We start from the raw sequence: 22,597 nt of genomic DNA, 5'->3' as shown, positions 1-22,597 counted from the left end.
CTGCCCCTGTGCTCAAGGGTCCAGTTTACTCACAGCCTCAGTTCTGCATGGGATGGTACTGCACTAACACCAAAGGGCCCCTCCCCTGTCCAGCATCAGCAAGCAGCTCCCTCCTGCTGCCAGGCTTGGCCCTGGGGCTCCAGGAACCGGTCAGGGTGGGAACCTGCACTTGAGGTGCCCTTGCTGGTCTGGGTGGGGACTGACGGCCCAGCAGGAGAGCCGCCCCCCCAGGGCAGACAGACCGGCAGCCTGTGGAGAGGGCCCTCTACAGGAGTGGGCAGGTGTGAGAAATCTTGAGTGATGGGGCGGTCCTGCAGGGCTGGTAACACTGGACTCGCTGCCCCCATGGCCTGTGGGCCAAGGGGAGTGGGGGCTTATGGGGAGGGCAAACGGTGGGTCCTGGCACCCAGACACACACGCCTCCTTGCTGGGAGGCCAGGGGAGACTTAGCAGTACGGCAGGGGCCGCGCACACATTGGTCTGTGGCCCATTCAGGAAGCATCTGCATGCCTGCCTTCTGGAGAAGAGGAGGGCATGTCCCTGTCCCCCAGACCGCCATCCCTTGAGGCCGTAAATGGCTGCAGCCGCACCACAGCTGCTCCTCAGGTGGCACACACTCTCCCCTTCGTCGGGGTTTCTGACCTCTCAGAGAAGGCCTGCTGCCTCGTGACTGGCTCTTTTCTAGTTCCTAAGCCACTCAGCCTGAGACCACCAGCCTGAGGGAGCCAAGAAGCAGGGGTGTCTTGACCCAACACTGTGGGTTCCCTCTGCTGAACGGAAAGGGAGGGAACCCACCAGTGAGTGTGGGTCAGAGGAGGGGTATTCAAAGCCAGGAGCATAGCTTGTGCAAAGGCCCTGAGGCATAAAGCAGGAGAAACAGGAATCAGATATGCCTGTGACAAGCTCATTCCAACATTTATAGTGTGTTGAAAACTGAAAGGCAAAAATCAAAGACCCAGGGGGTCCAGGGAGAGGCTTCTGACCTTAGGGAGGCCTGTGCCTGGCGCTTTGTGTCTATTATCTCACCCTCACCGCAAGCCTTGGGGGAAACTGTGGGCGCTTGGTCCCCAGCATGGACCACAGTGCAGATGCTGAAGCTTGCACCAGAAGTCACAGCGACGCACCTGTTTGCTGTGCTGTGTAAGGGACGGTCTGGGGGATTCGTGGCTCTGGGCTGTGAGTGTGTGAGTGTGTCTGCATGTGTCTGCCTGTGTGCATGTGCTTCCTCAGGCACCGGGCACAGCCTTTTTTGGAGAGGCTGCCAGGGGCGTCCTGAGGCAGCCGAGGGCGGCCCACATATCGGTGCTGTGTCCCTGGGAAGGCGGCTTGGCTGAAATCACTTAATCCCCACAACTCCTGGAGCTGAGAGGTTTGGCCCTATGATTCTTGATTTGCCAACAAGAAAACCGAGGACAGAAAGGCAATGTGCCATGCATGGTTCTATTGATTTTATAAGCACTCATGTTTAATATGTATTTACTATTCAAATTAGGCAAGGAGTGAGTGGGGCTTCTAATATTATTCAGCTGTATCTCACCTCTTTTCTATTGCTTGCCAAGAGTGTCTGGGCCTCAAAGGTGTGTGAGTGTGTCTGCACGTGTGCGTACCTGAGGGCTTGTGTCTGTGTGTGTGTGTGCATGTGCACAGGCCATCAGCTTGTGTAGCGGGCTGCACTGAGCCACCCCCGACACATGCCAGGCCTCACCCCACTGCCACTGGGGTGTCCTCAGGATCACACAGTTAACTACGTCCCTGAGACCCGCTTTCCTCCCCTGGCCACCCGGCAGATGTGGGACTGGGTACAGGAGGTTTGGTGCACCGTCCTGTCCATGTCTGTACCAGCAGGAGGGTCCCCCCAGGTCTTGTTGGAAACGGTGAACAGGGTGGGCAGTCAGTCTGCACCTACTTGCTCTTTAGGTTCGGCCCCTCCACTGGTCAGCAATGATCTCCCCAGTGCTAATTGTGAGTGGGGTGCGCAGCACACACCTCCCCGAGCAGCGCTGGCCTCGTACAGCCCAGGACCTTCTCCTGCGTCTCAGGTGCTGTGTGTCAGCACAGGCTCTCTCCTGTGTGGCCATCCAGGGGCCCAGGTCCCCAGCAGCCAGAGGCCGCAGCCGCCCTGAGACGCGGAGTCCTCTCCGTCCTCTCCATCCTCAGGCAGTGCGGGGTGGGAGACCGCAGACACAGAGACTGAGGGGCGGGATCGTGAGGCCAGTTTTCATGTGCCAGGCCTGGAACTCAGCTGGCTGGCATCGAGTCATACAACCATGTCTACTTGCAAGGGACTGAGTGGGCCAGCTGTGTGCCCAGGAGCAGGGAAGCTCCCGTATGTGGGTGGACACCGGCAGTCTTGGCTAGAAGACCTGCTTCTTGAACAAAATGAGCATCTCTCAGCACACGAGGCCCCAGAAGCCGGTTTGCTGCCATCCATCTCCAGCCTGTGATGTCATGTGAGCAGGAACTGAGCTCAATTCCAATAGCCAAATGTGCTTAGAACAAGGCCTGGTGGCACCTCACAGGCCAGACATTGACCCCGATCAGTCCCGATGTGCCCCTGCTTCACTTTAGGTCCCGTCCTACATGGTGGGAGGTCCACGGAGCAGTGTGTCCCCGAGGAGCTCGTTAGACATGCAGAGTCCCAGGCCCCTACCCCTCCAGACTGAGGACCTGCCCTGGAGTGGGACCCCGGGCGACCTGCCCCACGTCAACACAGAAGTCTGGGAAGCAAGGCCTTAGGGCCACGAAGGCCGCACCTTGCACCTTCATCCCACTGGGTTGGGGTCAGAGGCAAGGACAGTTGCAGTTTGTGGCTTTCAACCCCGAATGCACCCTCGCCTCTGCTGGGCTCCGTTGACGCCACGCGCTTGAGTCGTGCTCATTTCAGAGATCAGAGCTGTGGGCCTGGCCTCAGGCCTCCTCACTCCATGTCACTCGGATCGCTTGTGCCCAGAACCCCTTGGGGAGGCAGGAGGAGGAGCAGAAGCTTCCTGGGGAAGGTGGCATTTGATCCCAGCGAGGGAGGGACCTGCCCCGAGGAGGGCAGGACGCGGCTGAGGAAGGGGGGCAATCGGCTGTGAGGCTGTGGCCGCCGTCACCTTCACCATGGGCCATCCAGGGCTCCCTGAGCCGCGCCCCCCACGCATTCCGTGTGAGCCCGCCGGCCCCCCCACCCCTATGCCCTCCGGGATGAACTCTCCATGTCAAACAGAAACAGAGCCTGACACTTAGGATTTTTTATTTGGTTTCACTTAGAGAAAAATGTATCAATTATTACTTAATGAATAGGTATTCGGCCTAGCTTCACTTTACATTTTCTATTCTGCCATAGACTTCTCAGAAGTTGGCCAGATTTTATATAATTTTTCCTGTGAACTGTTTTTTCTAAGATTTAGGTTTGTTTCCCCACATTTTCTTCTGTTTTTCTGGGGGGTGGGGCTGGGGTTCTATACGGTCGGGAGGCAGAGAAGGAAATTAGAAGGGGAGAGAGAGGCGCACTTCACTGGGAAGGGGCGGAGGAGGTGGGCACGCGGCCCCTGTCGGGCTCCCTGGCACTGGGCGGCCCGCGCCGCTTGGCAGCCACAGGCTGGTTGCGAGCCGGGGCTGGGATGGGAGTCCGGTCGTGCGGCTCTGGTTATGGGATGTGTTCTCGTCCGCGCTGCGGGGACAACGCCGCTCACCCGGGCAGGGGCCGCCCGCCACCCCGGAGGGAGCTAATGGGCGCGCGGTGCGTCTCCCCGTGCCCGGCGCAGCGCAGCCCTCGGCCAGCCGTGCTTGCGGTCGTCATCGTCATCTCATTATTTCTATTCTGTTTCGTCAGAGCCGCCATTGATTGATGGCGGCTTCTGAGAAGCTCACCGCGTGACATGCACCGTCTGGGGGAAAGACGGATGCCTGGGCCCTGGGCTCCCCGGCCCTGGATGCGCCCCGGGAAACGCGCCCCTGCAGTCGTCCGAGTGCCCGCCAGAGGGCGCCCGCGCACCTTGGGTCGCTGAGGCTGGAGGTCCGCGGCTCCTCACCCGGTGGACCAGAAAACCCTGGGACTATAGGCTTTACCACCATTTCAGCCCATTAAACTCTTTCTTGGCCACATTTAATACGAACCTCGTCGAGAGCAAACTTACTTGGTGGATGCTGGGCCTCTGTCCTCTTTCAGCAGCGTGATTTCATGTCTCTGCGGTGCTAAGCCTGAGCTGTCTGAGTGGCCGGGTGGCTGGGGGGTCTTGGCCCGTCTCGCTCCTGACGTGTCTCTGGCAAGTCAGAGCCGGGGCCCTGGTGGCTTCGAGCGCCGACAGCCCTTCCCATGGCTGGAAGGCCCTGGCTGGGCCACTGCCCTCCCTGGAGCCTGGTCCTCAGCGGGGCTCAGCTGGGCAGGCCTGGGCCTCAGACCCTGGTCTGGTCTGGGGGCCTTCTGTTGGCAGAGGGGTCCCACGGCTGGTTCAGGGCTGACACCTGTCTCCTGCATCCCGAGGCTGGAGTGGGGGGCTGGTAAAGGGAGACCAACCGCTGTGGGTGCCGACTTGGGGTGTCACCGGGTGGAGGGCTGCTGCCAAAGCTGCACCGTCCCTGAGAGAGGACCGCAGGGAGGGTGGCGGCACGGAGGGCCTGGGCTTCTGCGGGTGGCCTCAGCTCCCCGAGGAGCTGAGCAAGCCCAGGTCCGCTCACCCCTTCCTTCCAGGACCCCACAGAGCCCCCAGGGCCTCTGCTACTCCCCCACCTCATCTGTGTGCAGAAAATAGGAAGGGTTTTGCTTTAAAAATAATGTATTTATTCCTGTTTTCACTGAAGTAGAATTCGCAGAATGTAAAATGAACATTTGAACATGGACAATTCAGTGGCATTTAGCAACATTCTCAGTCTTGTGCAACCATCAGTTGTGCTTAGTTCCAGAACATTTTCATCCCCCAGACACAAAAAGCAACCCTTCCATGTTCTTCCTGCCCCCGCCCCAGACAGCCCCAGCCTGCCCTCTCTGGACTCGCCTCTTCTGGACATTTTATGTAAGTGGGATCCTACCGTACATGTGCTTTTGTGTTTGGCTTTGTTGACGTGACATATTTCGAGGCTCGTCCACACTGTCGCATGGATCAGGACATCCTTCCTCCCCAGGACTAAGTGTGGTTCCACCGTATGGGTGGGCTGTGTGCAGCTTGGCCGCTTCTCCACTGGTGAGCCTCCAGCCCCCTCTTGGTCCCTGCAAATGGTGCTGCCATGCACATGCATGTACAAATATTTGAGTACCTGTTTTCAACTCTGGTGGCTAAATCCCCAGGATTAGAATTGCTGAAAATAATTTTCAAAGAATGCATTTGTTACTTGGGTCCGCACTGAGCAGAGAACACGAGCAAATGGGAAAGCCCCTCCTCTTCCTTTCTGGGGTCTCCCACTGTCTGCAGAAGGCATCATTCCCACTGTGGGGGCCCTTACATGCATCTGCACCTCCTTGAGGGGTTTCCTGATGCCCGCTTCCCAGGGTCATTTTGGGGAAAAAAATGGAAGCACATGTGGCTGCCCAGGCATAAACTGGGGATCACTCCTTCATAAAGTTGGGGTAATAACACTGCATTCGATCACCACTGGATCCTCAGAGCACGAAGGAAACAGGGCCCAGGAGGTGCCGCCGCAGAGCAGGAGGAGGCCCAGCTAGTTGGGACTGGTAGTTTCCATGACTCTGGCGTCTGAGAGGCATTTGCTGAGCGATGGCCACAGCCCCCCGTAGAGCACAGGTGTGGGCCGCCTGCCGAGTGTGCAGGCTCCGCCCTCAGCAATGCGCCTCTCTCCAGGAAGGGGCTCCAGGCCCTTCCAGGGGGTCCTCACCTAGGGCCTCACATGGGACAGAAGAGGCGAAAGGTCAGTCAGGAGCTGCTGTCAGAAATTCATGCGATGCTAACTTGCGTAGTTTAAAAAATATATGTATTTTCCTATCTCCTTTCCCCCTTAACACATAATGTGAAGAAAAACCAAAAGGGAAATTTTTGGGTGATTAATAATAATAATAAAGCCTAGGAAGGGATTGCTCTTTCTTTAAATAAAATTCCAAATCTGCCAGACTTTCCTCTGGAGAACACAGAGTGCCAAACCTGTCAATAAGCAAGTCCCCAGGGCCTCGAGGAGGGGAGTCTGAGGGCCCTGGGCAAAGAGCCTCAGGGTTCTCACCTGTGAAATGGGTCCTTGTGTCTTGGGGGGCGGAGTCCCCACGGGGGTTGCGGGAGGGGCTCAGGCTGCCCAGGAGGACCCCAGTGGCTTGGGGGCAGCTCTGCGTGGGGCAGGGTGACAGCCCATGTGGGAGGCCACCTCTGGAGATGTCGCCTCTTGTGACTGTACTGGTGCATCTGCGGAGGGAGCCGACTGGTGATTCCTGCCTGTGTGGCTCACAGCAGAGGGAAGGTGGGGGGGCTTCACCTGGGCCCCTCCCTGACGCCCCAAGGCCCTGCTCCCCTGCCTTCCTCTGGCCCCTCTCTTTTTCTCTCTTCCCCTTTTCTCCATTTCTGGAACATCACAACCTGTTTTAGACAAACAGATGGTCTGTTTTGTCTTATTTTGTTTGGCCTGTGCCATGTTTTAAAATGTTTAATTAGACACCAATTAGATCCCACATTTTAGAAATCCATATTTCTCACTTCTCTTTAAAAATCAGGAAATTGGGTCACCCTGGCCCGCAGCCCTGGTCGTTGGGCGGGGAGCAGCTGCTCTCTCAGAAAACCTGGCTCTCCTGCTGGCTGCATCTCCCCTCAGCCCCGCCGTCTCCCCCTTACAGATCCGAGGCAGCTTGTAGGAAGCCATGTGAGGTGCAGGGGCGTGTGAATTGCAAAGCACTTTGTATCCATACAAAACTGTCATTCATTATTTGCAGTCATGCTAAGGTGTAGGACCTGTTGAAGGTTAATCAGTTGCAGTCATAACACTGGCTGAAACCCAAAGATTCACCAGGGGACAGACAGGAATGTCTGAGTGGGGCTGACTCCAGGCTGGGCCCAGATGTGGGCTAGAATGGCGCCCCTGTCTCTCAGGTTGGGGCCAGTCTCTTCTGTGGTTAGGCTCATCCTCATGGTGGCAAAATGACTCCAGTGGCTCCAGACATCACACTCTGGCATACTTGGAGTCTGGCAGGAAAGAGCAAAAGGCTCATTGGTTCAGGGCTTGGCTGGTGAACCAATCAGGGCCCATAAGAAGGATTGTCTCTTCTTGGGTTGAACAGGAGATCTGCACACAAGACCATGGTGTGGTACCCAGTGGAAATTAGGGTTCTGGGGCATTGCCAGAGGGCGAATTGACCTGGGGCAGCTGCATCTCTTTCAGATGACAGAATGAGTGTGGCAGAGCTCTATAGGCTGTTAAAGTGTGGGGTGCCTGGCAGGGACCACCTCATTCCATACCCCCTTTATAGAGGAGAGAGCCCAGGCTGAGAGGGCCTGGGTGGCCTCCTCAAGGCCACGGCTGGTTAAGTGGGTGCAGGACCCAGATGCAGACCTTGGTGCTTAATGAGTCCTATCCCCCCAAGGACCCCTCCTGGCCACCCCCTTTCACTGTCTGTCCCTGAAGGGCCCATGGATCATTTTCCTTTTTGGTGTTGACAGACACCTGAGTCTTAATAATCATGCTCACTAGGGGCCTGAGCAGGGTGCCGTGGGAGGTCAGATCAGCGGTTGGCTCACTGCAGACCCAAGTGCGGAGCCAGCCAGGAAGCTCGAGGGGTGTGGGCAGCTCTCCTCTCCAGCAGCGCCCTGCTCAAAGCCACCCTGAGTCACTCTTTAATGGAATTTGTGCCGATTTTAATTCCTACCAGCACAAAAACCTTGCGTGTCCTTTATAAATATTTCATTCTCTTCCAGCAGCAAACATCCCAGAGCCCAGATGCCTGGTTAGCCGCCTCTGTTCCTGTGCTGAGCAGTCGGCCCCTGGCCCGGGATGGCCGTGGGCAGGAGGGGGCAGCTGCCACCCCCCTCGCCAGGCTCCCAGACTTGGCGGCCACTCTGGGAGGTCTGGATGGTGGAGAGCGTGACAGAAGAGAGTGAGGGTGCCTGGGAGGGCGCTGACCACCTGAGATCCCCAAGGGGCGGGGCCAGGGCTCCAGCAGCACTGGCCCAACGTCGGCCATGCTGTCCAGTCCACTGCAGCCCATCCTGGGGACGGAGTTCAAGGCCAGGTCGATCACTTCTGGCGGAGGGGCCAGGGCAGGCTTCAGGGAGGGGTGTTCCACCTTAGGGAGGACTGACAAACCGTGAAGTTCTGTGTGAGTCTGGGAAGGCCATTTACAGCCAGCTGTTGATGAGCCTCGAGGGAGGCCACAGACAGTTCTTGAGCACCAGAGGGTCAGGAGCAAACCTGGTGGGCTGCCCGCATTGCATGGCTGCCTCATTACTCTTCACAGGGGGACAGCCTGCTGGACTCTCACGAAACACTGCCTACAGCAGGGGCCAGGCCTGAGGGGCATCTCATACCTGGAGCCTACCATGCTTAAGGGGAGTCTCATAGGAGAGGCACGGGGCATAGGGGCCTTGCCTTCTAGCTGCTGCTGGTTCTTCAGGGAGCCCCAGACCCAATAGAAATTACATCTTATCCCCCTCCTTTGGTCATTTCTCCCCTCCAGAAGGATAGAACCTATTCATTTTGTTTTATTTTGTTAGCCTGCTGCAGCCAAGAGATGCAGGCGGCTTCTCTGCAAAGCCTCTCCCAGATCAAAGAGACCCACTAGGAATACTTAATGGGCCATGGAAGTCAGGCTGGGTGACGCAGTGTCCTGGGCGGACTGTGCCCAGCCACGATGGGCTTGGTGGTGGGCTTGGGCCTGTCCAGGGCTTCCGGGCAGGCCCTGCAAGATAGAAATCATTTCACAGTGGTGCATCCCTCCAAATTCTGTGCCAGGCTGTGGGATCCACAGAGGTGAGTCAGGAGTGGGCTCCGCCCTCCTTGGAGCTCGCAGTCTGGCCAGAGGGCAGTGGAAGGAAGGGAGGAGATGACCCCCCAGCAGTGGCCAGGCCCTAGCGCCGACTCTCCAGCAGGATGGGACAGTGTCTGCAGGTCGTGGGGAGTGCAGCCTGCGTGGCGCCGCTGCCTCCAGCCCCCTCCTCTGGGTCCGGAGAGGGGAGCAGGCACAGAGCCATCCAACCGAGAAGGCCCTGGCAGAGCAGCAGGGTGCTGGTCAGCCCACCATTCCCAGGCATTACTGGCCAAGGGCCCACAGGGCTGCCTGGTGCTGGAAGGCCTGAGCCCTGCATCTGAATGCCAGCTTCGGGTGGGCGCTCAGCTCCAACAGGCTTTGGCTCAAAGGCCGCAGAGCCCCGCTCTAGGTGAGGGCCTGGATAGGTGCCCGTGAGCCTGAGGTCAGTCCTGGGTGGTGTCTTAGGCAGCTCGGGCCGCTGTAACAGAACAGCACAGATGGGGTGGTGTGAACCACAGACCTTTATTTCTCACAGCTCTGGAGGCTGAAAGTCCAAGATCAAGGTGCTGGAAGATTCCGTGCTCGTGAGAGCCTCTTCCTGGTGGCAGATGGCCACCTTCTCGCTCTGTCCTCATGCGGCAGAGAGAGGGGGTCTCTCCTCATAAGGGCACTAATCCAGTCCTGGGGGCCCTACCCTCATGATCTCATCTAAACCCAATCACCTCCCAAAGGCCCCCTTCCAAATACCATCCCACTGGTTTGGCCTTCAACATGAGAATTTGGGGGGACAGACACTCTGTTCACAGCAGGTGGTGAGTTGAGGGACCTGAGGAGGGGTCAGTTCTCACTCGAGCTCTATGTCCTGCGCCCCCTTTCAAAGATGAGGAAACTCAGGCATCTTTCTAGGGTGCTCAGGAGTCCCAGGGTTGAGTCGAGTCAGCTTTCCAAAGTGGGGTTGGCTATTTTTAGTCAACGTTCCGTCTTTGGGTTTGTAGATTAGAAAGCCTGTGGCCTGCCTGCTGTGCGGCCTTGGGTGACGTGGCCCTCTCTGGGCCGCTCTTTGCCCCTCTGATTAGTGGGGAGCTCGCCCAGGTGACATGGAGGTTCTTTTCCAGGGCTGACTCTGCATGTCTCTCTTAAATAACCCTGTAGCTTAGAATGCCCGGGCCCCTCTGGGTTTAGCAAGTGGGTGCCCTCCCGGGGCCGGGGCAGGGGTTTCATGCGCTGGAGAGGGGCTGGCCACAGGGTCTTCCTTTCTTCTCCAAACCATCCACATTTGCTCTGCTACCCGTCCCCCACCTGCCACCCTTAGTGCCCCTGGTGGGAGGCCAGGACCCTGGGTTCAGGCCCCGAGCAGACGCCCGTTGCCTCTGCCCTCAGCCCGGCCCTGGGCCCTGAGCAAGCAGGTCCCTGGCTCCGCACACTCAGAGAAGCCGGCAGGACGGGGAGGCGCGGCTCGGTGGGGATGGGCGGCACCAGCTGGGTGACATGCAGTGGGCCCAGTTGCTTGGCCCTGGGGGACAGTCATGCTTGCCGCTGCCGGGTGCCTGTGGGGTGTGCCAGGCTGGGGCTGGGGAAGCTGCCCTAATCTCCCTTTTCAGCCTCATCCTCTACATCTGCCCAGCGAATTGAGTGACTCTGCAGAGGCTACAGGCAGCAGCCCAGAGGCACTCACTGGGGGCTGCCTGGTTTCAGCATCTCTTCTGCACCCCGTGTGTGCTTCCTGAACCCCATTAGGTTAAATCAGTGTTAGATGTCTCTTTGCTGAAAGGACAAATTACTCGTTTACTGTGATGGGAGGATGAACAGTACCGTCCTGGGTGGGGTCCCTGAGGTCACGTCACCTCTGCCCGGCTCGGAGGCAGAGGAGAACCAGCGGCTGGGAGGTTGGGGTTCCCGAGGAAGGAAAACCTGGGTGGGGATGCCGCTCCCAGGATCGGTCCCCACGGGGGGGTGGGAGGCAGCCAAGGGGAGCTGGCAGCCCAGCCCGGGGCCCTCAGTGGCCTCGGACCCCTGTGCCCTCAGCCTTCGTCCTAGGCCCCCTCATGCCAGGCACTGGATGGGGCTCAGCAAGGGCTGGCTGGCTGAGCCCCCTGTAAGATTTCTGGGGAAAGAGAAGTCCTTGGGGATCCCAGGCACAGGTCCAGAGCCCAGTCAACACTGGATGTGTCTGCATGGATGACATACAATAAACAAGTGGAGGTGACTTGCCGATACGGCAAGCAGGTCGGTGGAGATGAACTGGTGTGTCAGCGGGGCCTTTGCAGGAAGCAGTGCTTAGTTTGAGCAATCGGTTACTAGGCCTTTTGTAAACCCTCCTGGAAAGCATGGTAGGATGGAGGGAAGGCAGCATGCATGGTAAGGTGTGGTGCCCGGGACGAGCAACAACAGAGAGCTGCCTCCGTGCCAGGAGATAGTCACTGGAAGTGTGGAGAACAGCCCTGTGCTGTGGGCCACAGCTGAGGTCCTCACTTTCCTCCCTTCCTCTGGCCTCTTTCTGGGCTGCCCACTGGATGAGCGCAGTAGGACCAGAGGGCTGAAGGATACTTGGTGTGGCTCATGTAGGGCAGCCCCAGTGGGAGGACAGGGTGGAGACAGGTGCGTCTGGGTGGGAACGTTGAAGGGGTCCTGCGTGGCCTTCTTTTTCCTGGAGGGCATTGCGAACTCGGCGAAGTGTCTCGCATACTAGTGGGAATAGTCCTGTGCCCCAGACCACTTGGCCCCTAGGAGATTTATTAACGTGGCAGACCGAGCGGTGGTTGTGTTTATCTCCCACACTGTCTCATGCATGTGTCTTGCTCAGGAATGTCATCACTGCAGTGGGCCAGGTGACATAAACTGGGGATGTCAAAGTGATCAAATTCATGCATTCTGCAGCATGACAGATCGCAGATTTGACATAACCCTGAGACAGGACATACAGGCACACTGCTGTCCAGGCCTTGTGAACAAAGACTGCTTCTGATCATCTTTACCAACAGGAATGGGTGGGGTTCAGCGCCTGGTGTGCAGTGCTGGACCCAGCAAATGCTGTGTTGGTTTCTGCCAGTAAATACATCACATCAGGAACCATTAGCTATTATTACCCCCTTATTACGTTTCCAACAATCTACTGTTCTCCAACATCCATCTGTCTTTTGTATCAGCTACACAGATGAGCTTTATGGAGATATAGTGGGATTTCCACCCCTGCATTTTGTATAAATATAAACTCACTTGTTTACCAAGATGTGCTTCATTCTTTCCTGAAGATCTAAGTCTCCATCTGGTTTCATTTCCCTCCAGGCAGAAGGACATCCTTGTAATGATGCTCTATAAACCTGCTGGTAACAAGTTTTCCTTAATCTGAAAATGTATTTTGTCTTCATTCTTAAAGGATATTTTCTTTGGGTAGGCAATACTGGGTAAATAGTCTTCTTTTTAAAGCCTTTAAAGATATGATGCCACTATTTTCTGGCCTCCATTATTTATAATTAGAGTAAGTTGAAGTCAAATCTTCATTCCTCCATTTGTGACATTGTTTCTCTTTGGCTGCTTCCAAGATTTTCCAAAGAATTTCAGCAGTTTAACTCTGATATGGGATTTTCTTTGTTTTTATCCTGCTTGGGGTTCGCTGAGCTTCTGGAATCTGTAAATTTGTATCTTTCACTTTTCATTTGTGGCTATTATTTCTTCAATTATTTTTTGGTCTCATTCTCTGTTTTCCTTCTGGGACGCCTTTTGATGTTGCCCCACAGGTCTCTGAGGCTTTTAGAATTTATTCATTTTTGACCATTACTCCCCTCTGTTCTTCAGATTAGATAATTTCTATTGACATTTCATTGCTCTCCCCTTCAGCTTTCTATTTCCCCTTTCTATCCTTTCTGGCCCAACTCCGACTTGTCGTGTCATTTCTCCTCTTCTGTAAGGGCTATAGGGTTTCTGAGGAGTTAGAACTCAGGCTGGCTCAGCGGGCTTGAGAGCCAGAGAGGAGGAAGAGAAGGCCTTCTGGAGGCAGACATGTGACAGCACCTCTCCAGTGAGAGTGGGGTCTCCAGGGGCAGGTAGGACGTGGCACAAATTCATGCCAAGGGAGAGACAGGCAGACTGAACGTAAGTGACGAAGCCCTGGTAGAGGAGTGTAGCCTTGACAGAGTGAGCATCCCAGGGGAGACAGTGGGAGGGTGGGGGTCTTGGGGTTTGGTAGGTCCCTACTGAGTTCTGGGTCCTCGGCGAGGTATTCTCCAATCTCAGCAGATCTACACAACACCCCCCACCCTGGGAGTCATTATCACCCCATGTAACAGATGGAAAAAACCCAGGTTGGGAGAGGTTGTCTGGGGCCCGGTTCTGCAGCTGGTTAAATGACTATGAGCCCAGGAGCTCATCAGCATATCATTCAGGGTAACATCAGGGGAACCTTCCTTGATGGGGCCACATTTGAGACGTTGGGAAGCCGTGCTCATTCTCCAAGTTCTCAGTCGAAATACTGCCCAGGATCCAGGTTTTGTAGGGGGCGGTGCCAGCCCCAGAGCTTGCACTAGAACCTACTGAGTCCTCCGTTCCTTCTGCCTTATTGTGCAGACACTCTCCTGTTCTGACGTTGCTCTCCAGCTAGGTGACCCTAGGAAGTGACTTCACCTTTCCGGCACCACCGCCCTCATTTTGAATTGAGGAAATATAGGCTCAGCCTTGATAGCTGATGTAGGGGATCCACAGCGTGCTGTGCCGGGAAGTTGCAGGAAGTTTCAAAAGCAGGTTGACGTATGAGGTCTTTAAGGCCCTTTTCTGACAGGGCCACATTCACAGGGCCACACAGTTTTATTCCTTTCTTTCTCAAAAGTTTGATGTGCTAGGTGTTACTCAAAGTGTGGGGGATTCAGCAGTGAATAACACAGGTAAAGCTCCGCTCTGCAGTTACTTCTCTTAATTCAAAACCTCTGCTTTTAAGCCTCTTACTTGGTGGCTAAAAAATTCTGGGTTCAAAACCAACGGAAGAAATCAAGTTACCCCGCCACTAAGTAATTAACTCAGTTTTCTTGTCGGTGGTATCAGGCTCATTATGCCTATTTAATAGGGTCATTACAAGGTCAGGATGAGGCGTTGCATGAAGAGCGTCCGCGTGAAGCCCGGCAAACAGGAGTCGGCGTTCTCTGGCTCTTGGCTCCTGACGGTGATCCCTGGTGGGCTCGTTTAATTCCATCCCATGGGCTTGTTACTTTCGCAGTTTTGTTACTCCTGAATATGCTGCTTTTCTTTTGAGAAACTTCGTGTTGCTCTAAGAACAATGGAACGATGCCCAAACCCCCCCTCTAAGTGTTCCAGATGAAATGCCCCGAGCCACGGGCGCGCTGCAGACTCCGCTCCGGCCGGAATGCCCCGATGTGCACCCAGCTCCAGCCTCCCGAGACGTGTCTCCCCTGACCCTCCCTCCTGGTCCCTTCCTCTCCCCCCACCCCATGTCATGGGCTCCCCCCGAAGCCCCGTCCCGACTGACATGCCCAGTCCCCTCCCTGCTGGAACTTGCCCGGCCTGCCCCACCCCAAGCCTCATGGCTTCTCCTCACTGTCTGCCTTCTCCCCCCTGCCCTCAGGTTATGGGCACGCTGCCCCCGGCACCGACGCGGGCAAGGCCTTCTGCATGTTCTACGCGGTGCTGGGCATCCCGCTGACGCTGGTCATGTTCCAGAGCCTGGGAGAGCGGATGAACACCTTCGTGCGCTACCTCCTGAAGCGCATCAAGAAGTGCTGCGGCATGCGCAGCACGGAGGTGTCCATGGAGAACATGGTGACCGTGGGCTTCTTCTCCTGCATGGGGACGCTGTGCATCGGGGCGGCCGCCTTCTCCCAGTGCGAGGAGTGGAGCTTCTTCCACGCCTACTACTACTGCTTCATCACGCTGACCACCATCGGGTTCGGGGACTACGTGGCCCTGCAGACCAAGGGCGCCCTGCAGCGGAAGCCGCTCTACGTGGCCTTCAGCTTCATGTACATCCTGGTGGGCCTCACGGTCATCGGGGCCTTCCTCAACCTGGTGGTGCTCAGGTTCCTGACCATGAACAGCGAGGACGAGCGGCGGGACGCCGAGGAGAGGGCGTCCCTGGCCGGGGCCCGGGGCAGCACAGGCGTCCGCGTCCCCGGGGAGGCGCGGCGGGGCCGGCCGCGGCTCGGGGCCGACGCGGCCGACCTGCAGTCCGTCTGCTCCTGCGCCTGCTACCGCCCGCGGGGCCACGCCGGCCGCCCGGGGGCGCCCCGGAACTCGCTCGGCCCCAAGCTGGCGCCCCAGGACCTCCCCCGCCCCGCGTACAGGATCGAGGAGATCTCCCCGAGCTCGCTGCGCAACAGCCTGTTCCCGTCGCCCATCAGCTCCGTGTCCCCGGGGCTGCACAGCCTGTCCGACAGCCGCGGGCTGATGAGGCGGCGCAGGTCCGTGTAGGGGGCGCGGGGGACACGCGGACGGACAGGCGCCCGGAAGTTCCACCGGCCCAACGCGACCTCTCTTCCTTATTTATTTCCGGTTAGCGTCCTTTATTATTACCGTTGTCATCGTCGTTATTTTCTCTCCTGCCTTCATTTCTCCCCCGCCTTCCCAGCGACACAGAGCAGGCCCGGGGCGCGGGGAAGGCGCGCCCTCCTCCGACCTCCGCATCCGAGCATGAAGCATGGATCCCCCCTCCTTCCCAGCGAAGGATGCCTTACATTTCCCCCCAGCCTGCCCCGGCCCCGGGCGGCTTTCCAGGGCAGGTATGAGACCGAGACCTTGAGACCGAGCTGAGCGGATCCCCAACCCAGTTGCACCCCAGGCCGAGAGCCTCCAGCGCCGCCCACGGTGTGTCTCCGAGCTGACCCTCCCTCTCCTCCCCGAGCCCCGGGTGGCTGTACGTGTGTACTGTGTGTTGCTTGAGTGTGTGTGACTGAACACACACACCGGTGTGCTTCTGTGTGTGCCATGTGACCAATGGGAAATATCAGGTATTCGTTTTTCTTTTCCATCACACACTTTTGTTAATAACCTGCTTTCGGCTGCTTCCAAACAAAACGGGAAAACAAAACCCACGAGGTGTTTGATTTACCATCTTGCCAAGTCAAGCATGTTCCATAAGCAGTCTTTATCCCAGGTGTGTCATGACCATATTTTAAAAATGCTAGGTTCTAAATTATATTAACTTCTTTTTAGGGGGTGGGTGGGCAAGAAGACGTGGATCATTCTAGCTTGCCAGTTCAAAAATTTTTAAAAAGCATGCACTTCGTTAAACTGGTATGCATTATCAACACAAGAAAACAAAACTAGCAATGGAATAATCAAAAGCCAATAATAATATTAATTTATTAAAGACACTTTAATTTTATCATCTCCAGTTCCAACAATTTACCATGCAACTGGAAGTGTCAGAGGAAACTGGAAAATTGTTGGAACCATGGAGTTCCTATTTTTATTATTTCCCTCTTATTTATGTGATGATGGTGATGGTGATGGTGATGGTGACCTGGACAACATCTACCTACATGAATAAGAATTCAGTTCAGATACTTGGATGAGGATGGGTATTAGGTTAATGTGGTTTCTTTTCCTAATAAAAAAATGACAGGGCATTCCTTGTTTAAAAAAAAATATATATATATATATGGATTTCAAGAAATATTGTCTCTAATTGCATTCGATTTGTAAATAAGGGAAAGTTCATGTTGGTCTCAGGAAGTGTTCAGAGGCAAGGAGCTGTGTCTTGGCCTGCTGGGAACTTGTCGATCTCAGGGGACGATTTTTCTGAGTAGTGGGGAAATTCTCACCCACTTTCAGCAGGAGGTGGCCTGCTGACCCCCTGGGGAGCAGGTAAGCTGTAGAATATGGCACATGGGGGGCCCTTTCATTGACAGGAATGAAGGAAAGTCTGCCCTCTAGATTCACCGAGTGGACTTTTATTCCTGTTGTCACCATTCCTGCCTTTTCTGAAAATCACCCATTCTCCCACTCCTTTTTGGTAAACTGGAAGTTCAGGCTCTTCAACAGAAATGGGTTTTTAGCACTACTGCTCAGAGAAGCAGTGGGAGCCCCAGGGGGTCAGAATAGAGGGTCTGCCCCTTAGAAAGAGTAGATGCACAAGGATTCTAAAGGAGATGGCACCAAATGCCGCCAGTGCCTAATGTGGGCCATGAGGCTGAAACACAGCCCCTGGGACTCCTCTGAAGAGGCCAGCACTTTAATGCTGCATCTCGTGTTGGAAATGGCCTTCATCCAGGACACAGGGTCTGTGACTCTCTTGGCCAAAGTGGACAATTATCAATCTTCAAGGTTTGTATTGATTCCCTGGTTTTTAAGATTCAAAGAAAAATTTTTTAGTGCTGTAAAACTGTCCAGAGAATAGAAGCAATTACCCTTTTAAAATGTTTTTCTTTTGAAAGAGACTGTTGGCTATAGGGGGTAGTAGGTACAAAAAACCCAGGCATATTTCAGAGTACTTCTTGCTTTGGACTAGGCTGCCAGGGGTAAGTTTAGGGTTTCTCAGAAAAACCTCAGTAAGCTTTGGCCTCAAATGGGGGCCGTAGTCACCTATGACTTATAAAGGAACCCGAGGCATTGAGAGGATGAGTGATCTGTTCAATGTTGACATGCCTGGGACAGAAGCATCTGAGAAGTGGATTCCCCCACACCATGGCACCCTAACTCAGCCCTCGGGGGAGGGAGCCTGCCCCTGCTTCTCCACAGGGAAAGGCGCCAGGCCCTTGGGCTTGTTACAGGAACATGCTGGACCCTTCGCTCAGGGCTGCTCCCTCCCTGCAGTGCCTGTGTGATATGGTCATGAAGTAGCCTGCTTCGCTTGAATGCCTTCAGGGGCAGGGAGCTCCTCCCTTCCCAGGGGAATTTAGGAAACATTCTGAGTTCTATATTTCCACAGTGGTGACTCTCTTTAGAGGGTCAAGGATGCAGGATGAAGTCTCTTCTAGTCACGTGATGACCACCAACTTAAGTATCCGAGCAACGCGGAGTCTGTCTTGGTTCTGGGTCCCTAGTTCTCCTGCCCTTGGCTGCCGGCAGGGCCCTGTGGAGGGCAGTCACCCAGCCCCCCACCGACTTTCTCCTTCTGCTGTTCTCCTGGCTGCATCGCCTTGGTGGTGGCCACCCCCTCCAGAGGTGACATGAAACATCCTTATGCTCTGAGCGTTCACGGGGCTTGCTTCCCTCATGCTGTCCATCTTTTTCTCGACGGTCCGACCCTTTGCCACCATGGTCTCTGGCCAAGGAGTCCTCCGGGCACACCCCTGAGGTGCTCTCGTGGGACCACTGAGTTGGGGCCTCTAGGGCGCTTCTCTGATAAAACGGGCCTGGCCCTCTCCACCCGGAGCTCAGCCACTGACAGACACCTGCTCACTCACACTTGGTGGCCTCAGAAGCCAGGAGCCACCCACCTACATGCCTCCAGTTTCAGAGGAAGAACCTGGGGAAAGGGTGATCCGTAACTAAGGCCGCACAGCCAGCGTCAGGTCTCCCCGCCTGTCTCTCCCTTTGCTGTGTTCCTGGCTGCTCGTTTCTTCCGCCCTCGGCAGATCCCGACTTGTTGGACTTCCTGGCATCTCAGGCCCAGGTTCCTTCCTCACTCTTGCACCTGGGGATTTCTTCCCAGCTTTCTCACACCATCTCCCAGTCGGCCATGCTGTTCGTGAGTGCGGGGGGGGGAAGGACGCATACCAGCCCGTCTGCGTACAGGTTTCAGCCTCATGAGAATGAGCTGAGGAAGGGCTGTGGTCCACCAGGACCGCAGGAGGCCGGCCGCCACCCGCCAGCGAGGGCTCTAGAAAACAGCATGCCTTGTAGATGCTTAAAGAGAGTTCAGATTCCGGCTTGAGTGTTTTCCAGCTAAGACAGGAGGAAGGTGGGCAGTGCCCCTGTGTTCAGTGCTATCTAGAGATCACCTGATAGTAATCTTCATCACACCTGTCCTGGGTGGGAACCACTGGACTGGCAGGCTTCTTGATAAGGAGTAAATCAACGCACCTGCATTTTGAACTATCTGGTCAGCCCTGGAGCTTGGACTGGACCTCTTCTTTCCGTCCATACCTCTCTGTCCTGCAACCCAGGCAGCCTTTCAGGCACCGTGCGCTGCCTGCCGCCCTCTCTGAAGCTCCTGTGTGCCCCTGCTGCGCATCGCTGACTGGGAGGAGGGTGCCAGCCCTCAGGCATGATCACAGCAGATCATTTGCAGCCCAGGAGTCCCCACTGGGTCCCTGATCCTTCATGGAGGAGAAGCAAATGGACACAGACTGGTGCCTGGGAAGCTCTTCTTTGCAGATGCCCATTAAAACCCCCTACCCTATCCATGAAAAGAGGGGAGATGGCTTAATCTTGTTTTCTGCACATGGGGCCTTGATTGGGAGAATCTGGTCCATAACCCAGAAACCCACAGATGAGCCCAGGTGGTCATTTTTTTTGCTGCATCCAGATCTGAGAGCCCTGTGGGTCCTGATTCCTGGGGATGATCGCTGGTGGCCGGAAGCTGGAGAGACAAGTGCATTAGAGGCATTCCTTGTCTGTGTGCATTGATGTGGGGAGGGAGGTGGAGAGCAAAAAATGACCAAAGAAAGAAAATTACCGGGTGGATTATCACCCTGTTCTTCATGCAATCTTCTTCTTAATTAGTAAATCTAATTATGATACCTTTTCAGGTCATCTGCAGAGGAGTGAGGTCTGGGTCCTGTGCGGGAATGTTTCTGCTCTAGCATAATGTGAAATGCTCTAGTGAGCTGTGGCTTCGCTCACAAAGGGGTGGCCTGGGACCTGCCGCATGCAGACCTGCCGCCCGGGGGCCGTGGTCTATGTGCGGCCTTGGGAACACCCTAGACACGGAGGGGTCGGCAGCATAGGGACCGGGCCCGCGCCTCCTGCTTCACCGGGCTCCTGGCTTCACCTCCCAGGGCCTCACTAGCCTCTGTGGCCCCCTCACCAACAGAATGGGACAGTTTGGGTGGATGCAGGAGCATTCAGCACGAAATGAATGTGACCCAGGAAGACATCTGGCCTGGGGGTCCTGGTCACTGGGCACATCTGAAGGTTGAACTTCCCAAACAACAGCAACAAAAAATTCATTTTGTTTGGCAGGGTGCTGGGAGCTGGGGAGATACAGGGGAGCCCAGAGCAGCCCAGGAACACCAGTCTTTAGGCAAACCGCGGCCCCAAAGTTCTCAGGCCCCCAGAAGCCCTGGGCAGGAATCATTTTATGTGGTCCTTTCTCAACCACACCTGGGTAGAGGCTGCTGTGTCAGGGGGGAAAATCTACATGATTCCCCACCACCAGTTTCCTGTTTTGAAAATTCCAGACTTACAGAAAGTTGAGAGAACAGTACCAAGACCTTCCGCCCACCTGTCCCCCCACCCCTTCTTCAGCACTTTGCCGTATTTACTTAATTCTCTCCCACATTCCCATCCCCCACATTCACACTCAGGTATTTGGAGGGGGCAGTGATGTCTGCAGCCTTTAGGTGGTTCAGCCAAAGAAAAGCTTATCTCCTAGAACAAGAGCATTTTCCTAGATAACAGTGCCATCATCACTCCTAAGAAATTTAGCATTCATACAATAATGTTATCTAGAACATAACCCGTGTTTTTATTCTTCCAGTTGTCCCAAAAATGTCCTCCAAAGCTTCTTTTGTGACTGAGAGACGCTACAAGAGTTCAGCCTGGTTGCCCCAGGCTCCCCCAGTCTAGGACACCCTTCCTCTCCATTTTTGTCTTTCACAATGCTGCCATTTTGTAGAGTCCAGGCCAGTTGTTCTGTGCGATGCCCTCCAACCTGCTGTTGTCCATTGTTTTTCTTGGTAAAGGAACTTTAGGCAAGAAAACAACCTTGGTGACGCTGTGTAGCCATGACCAACACCTTTGATATGTCTGGCTCCCTGGAGACCCCTTTGATTACCTCTTTCGTTATAGATAAACAAGTCATGTTAAATATTGTTCCCTGTTGGAGAAACTAACAGAAGCTTCAGAAGTGTCTGTGGGTCCCCGGATGCTGGGTCTCATTGCCAGAGCTGAACAAGGCTTTGCTATTTCTGATGTCTTGCGTGGGTCTCTCTTCTGTGCTGAGCGGACATCAGCATGTTTCCCCTCAACCCCTGTGGGGCTGACCCAGCTATAAATGGCCATAAAGCACAGAGATATGCTTTCATTGTCATAAAGCTGGCTAGCAGGTATAACCCAGGAGGGCTGTTGTAAGGGTCCTGTAAGCCACTTGGGGTACTTTTGCACCCAGACTTCTCAATGAGCGGTAAAGATTGCCAAGCCCTTCCTAGCATTAATAATCATAAAAATGTAATTTGTTGTCCTGGAAGTAGGCTTGGCCATCAGGGGCTGTAATTCATTATCACTGTCTTTGAAGTATATTTATGCTGGCAGGTTCCATTGTGGCACATCGAAGTGCATCCACGTGATGGACATGGTCACCCCACCACTGGGTATTCACGGTGCTCGCCTGGCAGGGTTGAGTGTACCAGGTCCAGTGGAACCATGAGTGGTCCACAGCTGGGCATCCCCCCCAAAAAGCAGGTGTTTGGCATGTCATTAGACACCAGGAGCGTGCTGGGACAGCTCACCCTGCAGTGGGTGGGCTCTGTAGTGGAAGCGTCACCAGGAACCAGCACTGTTCCTCGTGGAGTACTTCTAGTGGAGGCTAAGCGGTGTGGGGACGCATGCAGTATGTGACAGGAACCTCCAGCCTTGGCTGTGCACCTGCACGGCACCGCCTCAGGCACCCTGAGCCTCTTCTCGCCTCCCCGGAGCAGCAGAGGAGCTGCTCAGATCCTGGCCCTTCACAGGCCTGAGGCTGGCTTCTGCCGTTCACAGGTGGGTGGTGGTCTGCTTCTTGAGCCTTGGTTCCCATCTTTAAGTTAAAGGTTATAAATGAACCCTACTGCACAGAATGGCTGTGGGAACTGCCCGTGGTGACATTCACTGGCACCCACACTGTGCTGAGCCCCGCGTCAGCGTGCTTGTACATGTTTCATTCTCATAAAGCCCGGCCTGCATCTCTCACCAGGTTACTCCAGGAGTATTTCACTTGAAATCAAATTATGAAAAGGAAGTGACTGAGTCTGGTGGGGGGACTCAGGTGGCGCCTCATGGAGGAAGTGGCTGTTGGTGACCTTTGAGGAGAGCCTCGAAAGGGCCATGGGCGCTGCTCTAGGCGGAGGCATGGTGTGGGCAAAGGCGCAGACTTCGTCCAGCCATCAGTGGGATCCTGCCGGAGCCACACCCAGCCAGTGGGGCACTATGATTGTCAAGGCTCTTCATGAGCTGGTCACACCCTAAGTCGCTCAGGCCATGCTTGTGCTCAAGAACCTTCCACGGCTCCCCAGCGCTCATGCAGTGCGTTTATTCAAAGTCCTTCGCTCTGACAACCACAGCCTGAGTCTTGGGCCTCCGTGGAGGAGCTGTCCACCCAAATGTCCTGGGCTGCCTCTCCCAACAAACTACAGATAGATCCTGGAGTCTCTCCAAACTTGAATTCTTGGAGTCCTGCTGTTCAGGTGGAGTTCGCTGTTGTTGTTTTGTCCACCTCTGGACATTAGCTTTAATTTGCATGTGGGAATATTTCTGGATAAGATCTACTTGGTCTTTCACTTAAGTCTCCTGGGGCCTTGTCCTGATGCCGTCTTCTCTCAGCCTTACCAAAGACGGGCGAGCGACTAGCTGCAGGAAAATGCCGTGGGACTCTCGGCTTACTTGGCGTGAAGAATGCGCTGTTTCCTCAGTGAC

General features: G+C 55.3%; 1 protein-coding gene across 1 annotated transcript in view; it reads left to right on the top strand.

Moving 5' to 3' along the window:
- KCNK9 (potassium two pore domain channel subfamily K member 9) overlaps nt 1-15,319 on the top strand; it is a 74,722-nt gene extending 59,403 nt beyond the window's left edge. The window contains exon 2 of the mRNA XM_036923176.2: nt 14,451-15,319. Coding sequence (XP_036779071.1) covers nt 14,451-15,292 — 842 coding nt within the window. The 3' untranslated portion in view covers nt 15,293-15,319. The remainder of the gene's footprint in view (nt 1-14,450) is intronic.
- The last annotated feature ends 7,278 nt before the right edge of the window (nt 15,320-22,597 follow it).

The sequence above is a fragment of the Manis pentadactyla genome, chromosome 3, assembly GCF_030020395.1.
Source record: "Manis pentadactyla isolate mManPen7 chromosome 3, mManPen7.hap1, whole genome shotgun sequence".
Classification (NCBI taxonomy): Eukaryota; Metazoa; Chordata; class Mammalia; order Pholidota; family Manidae; genus Manis; species Manis pentadactyla.
Note: the sequence above shows the minus strand (reverse complement) of the source record. Positions and strands in the feature narration are given on the sequence as shown.